At 55.7% G+C, this 3,076-nt stretch overlaps 1 protein-coding gene across 1 annotated transcript; it reads left to right on the forward strand.

Annotated features, from left to right (window-relative positions):
* The first annotated feature begins 219 nt into the window (after nucleotides 1-219).
* LOC121405360 lies at nucleotides 220-1,461 on the forward strand. Its single transcript, XM_041596029.1, has 2 exons — nucleotides 220-928; nucleotides 1,250-1,461. The coding sequence occupies exons 1-2, from the start codon at nucleotides 220-222 to the stop codon at nucleotides 1,459-1,461; spliced, it is 921 nt and encodes a 306-aa protein (XP_041451963.1).
* Nucleotides 1,462-3,076: the final 1,615 nt, after the last annotated feature.

The raw sequence follows: 3,076 nt of genomic DNA on the forward strand, positions 1-3,076 counted from the left end.
GCCTACGTTCGGCGGTTCACTCGGCGAGTTAAAGGGCAGACGACCCATGTCTCCAAGGAGCTGAACGGAAATGAGGTCGCTGCCGCTCTCCAGGCGGTCACACTGACAACCCAACGCTTCCATTATGCTGGGGAGCATCGGTGCCTGCTAAACAAACAGCCACTCCCTACTACGAGTTCTCTTCTGAATCTTAATCCGATCCTTGACCAGAACGGAGTCATGCGGGCATGTGGCCGAGTCCAAGCCTCGGCGTCCATGTCCTACAACGAACGGCATCCAATCCTGTTGCCACCCGCATGTCTCCTGGTTCGCCTGCTGGTTCGATTCACTCATCATATATCGCTACATGGTGGGAGCCAGCTGGTCATTCGCCTTATCCGGGCAACATACTGGATCCCTCGACTACGTCACGTAGTGAGGGCAGTGATTAATTCTTGTAAGGTCTGCGTCCTCCATCGTAAACGACTCCAAACCCAACTAATGGGCGACCTTCCTGCATCACGAGTCACATTCTCCAGACCGTTCACATACACCGGAGTTGACTTTGCCGGCCCCTTCGACGTTAAAAGCTTCACAGGTCGCGCCTGTCGCATCTCAAAGGGGTATGTGTGCGTGTTCGTCTGCTTTTCCACGAAGGCCATCCACTTAGAGGCCACGTCCGACTTATGCACCGAAACCTTCCTAGCCGCCTTCGCTCGTTTCGTGGCGAGACGAGGGTGTCCTCATGAAGTTCAATCCGACAACGGAAGGAATTTTGCCGGCGCGTCCCGCTCTCTGGCTGTGGATCTTCTCGAGGCACTTCGCACTCGGACTTCTGCGGTGTACAGCCAGCAGGGGCTATCGTGGCGGTTTATCCCTCCCCGAGCCCCACATGGCTTGTGGGAAGCAGGTGTGAAGAGCTTCAAGGCTCTGTTCCAACGGTCGATGTGTACGTCCAAATACACATTAGAGGAGTTCGCGACCTTACTTTCGAAAATTGAGGCATGTCTTAACTCGCGACCAATCTCTCCTATGTCTGAGGATCCAACGGATCCGTTGGCCTTGAGCCCAGGCCATTTCCTGATTGGTGGTCCGCTACTATCCGTGGCAGAGCCAGAAATACAAGCGAGCGCCTCCTCCATCCTAAACCGCTGGCAACATCTCAAGGCTCTCAACCAGCAATTCTGTTCGCGCTGGAAGACAGAGTACCTGCGAGAGTTGCACAAGCGCAACAAATGGCAGCATACGACAAGAGACCTCGAGGTTGGAGACCTCGTGGTGATCAAGGAGGAGAACATCCCCGCTCAGGAATGGCGTCTCGGCCGTGTGCAGAACGCGTATCCTGGAGCCGATGATAAGGTCCGTGTGGTAGACCTACTCAAGGCCCGCGGCCTTATCAAGAGACCGATCACGAAGGTGGTTCTGCTGCCTATGGAATCGGATGTCCTGTCCACCTACTCGCGCGGAGGCTCCGATTCATAAGCCTTCGTCCTTTTGTTCTGCTTAAATCCAACGTAGTTATCCGTACCCGTATCCGTATCCGTATGCCAACCCATGCCAGCTCTTTACTAATGCTCCGGTGATTCCTTTTCTCATCCTAGTTTTTTCCAGAAGGCAGCTATGGCCCCTCAAACCTCATCACGTTCCCGATCCAGCCGCAGGTCGGATCGCTCACGGGCACGAGGAAAGACTTCCTTCCAGTGTCGAGTGTGTCCCGGAGTTCACCCGCTGAGGAACTGCCGGAAGTTTATCCGGTTGAGCGTCGAGAAGAGACTCCGAGCCGTACTCCTGCATCGGTATTGCTCGAACTGCCTGGCTCACGAGCACTCGGGCAAGGACTGCCGCAGTGGAGACCTATGTAAGGTGTGCTCCCGGAACCACCACACTCTGCTCCACCTGCCCGGGTCTCGGCGCCCTGCTGGCTCCTCTTCGGCTCCGTCGACTTCACCTCCGTCTCGGCGTCCTGCTGGCTCCTCTTCGGCTCCGTCGACGTCACCTAAGTCTTCCCGCGCCAACCCACGCCCTCGTCTTCCGGTCAGCCGCCCTGTCGTTGGAAATCCGGTCCCGACAGCAAACTCCTTGCTCCAGCACCAGAGCATCAACGTCCTCCCGACGGCGATGGAGGTCCTCGCAGGCACTCAGGTGATGAGTGCGCTGATCGACCCCTGCACGCCGGTCAGCTGCATCGACGCCGAGGTGGCTAGGGAGCTGAAATTGCCCACTACCTGCATCGGGGACGAGCGGGTGTGCACAGCCATGATCCGGGCGAAGATAGGAGATTTTAAAGTGGAGGCAGTCTTCAAGATCGAGCCCCGTCTGCGCGTCCGTACGCCGATCCGTCAACTGAGCGACACCGTCCGTGCTCGTTTCGACGACTTAAGGTTGGCCAACGAGCAATTCCACAAGCCGACGACCATCTCGCTCGTCTTGGGTGCGGACTTGTATCCCAGGGTCATCCAACCTGGGTTCCTCGCCCGCGCAGACGGCCTTCCCGTGGCGCAAAGCACGGTGTTTGGGTGGATCGTGTCTGGTGCATGCACGCAGACTTAAAAAATCTTTGCACTCCTGCAAGGGGGGGGAGAATGTTCAGAGTGAGGATGGCGCTGGCGGGGCAACCGCTTTGTGGGCATTCCAGCCACACATCGCTGTTAGCGTTCCAGCTACACAAGCGGTCGCCCTCGCTCTCGCCCTCGTACTTAAGAGCATTTTTCCCCCCGGCGACGCGCTCTCGCGCATTATATTCACCACCCTTGCGCTCCCGCCCACGCTCACGTTCCCGCTCTCGCGTCCGACAGCCCTCGGCAGCTTGAGCGCCACCGATCTCAATTCAATGCGCTTCTTCACCCACAAGCAAACGGTTTTGCACGCGAGACATATCCATGTACATAATATAAGCCTACGAAATATATACTGAAGAAACTTGGACCTGCCTCTTGTATTTATCTGTGGGAATTTATCTGTGGAACCCCGAAAGCCCCTACGCTCAAACACCAATGTTTGAGATGCCAAGCTTTTTTGGCACCTATATTTATCCAAAATCAATTAAAGACCTTTGATTTAATACGTTATAATGTTTATTTTATTTATATATGTGGCA

This window comes from Drosophila obscura, unplaced genomic scaffold (genome assembly GCF_018151105.1).
Source record: "Drosophila obscura isolate BZ-5 IFL unplaced genomic scaffold, ASM1815110v1 contig_9, whole genome shotgun sequence".
NCBI classification, from domain to species: Eukaryota; Metazoa; Arthropoda; class Insecta; order Diptera; family Drosophilidae; genus Drosophila; species Drosophila obscura.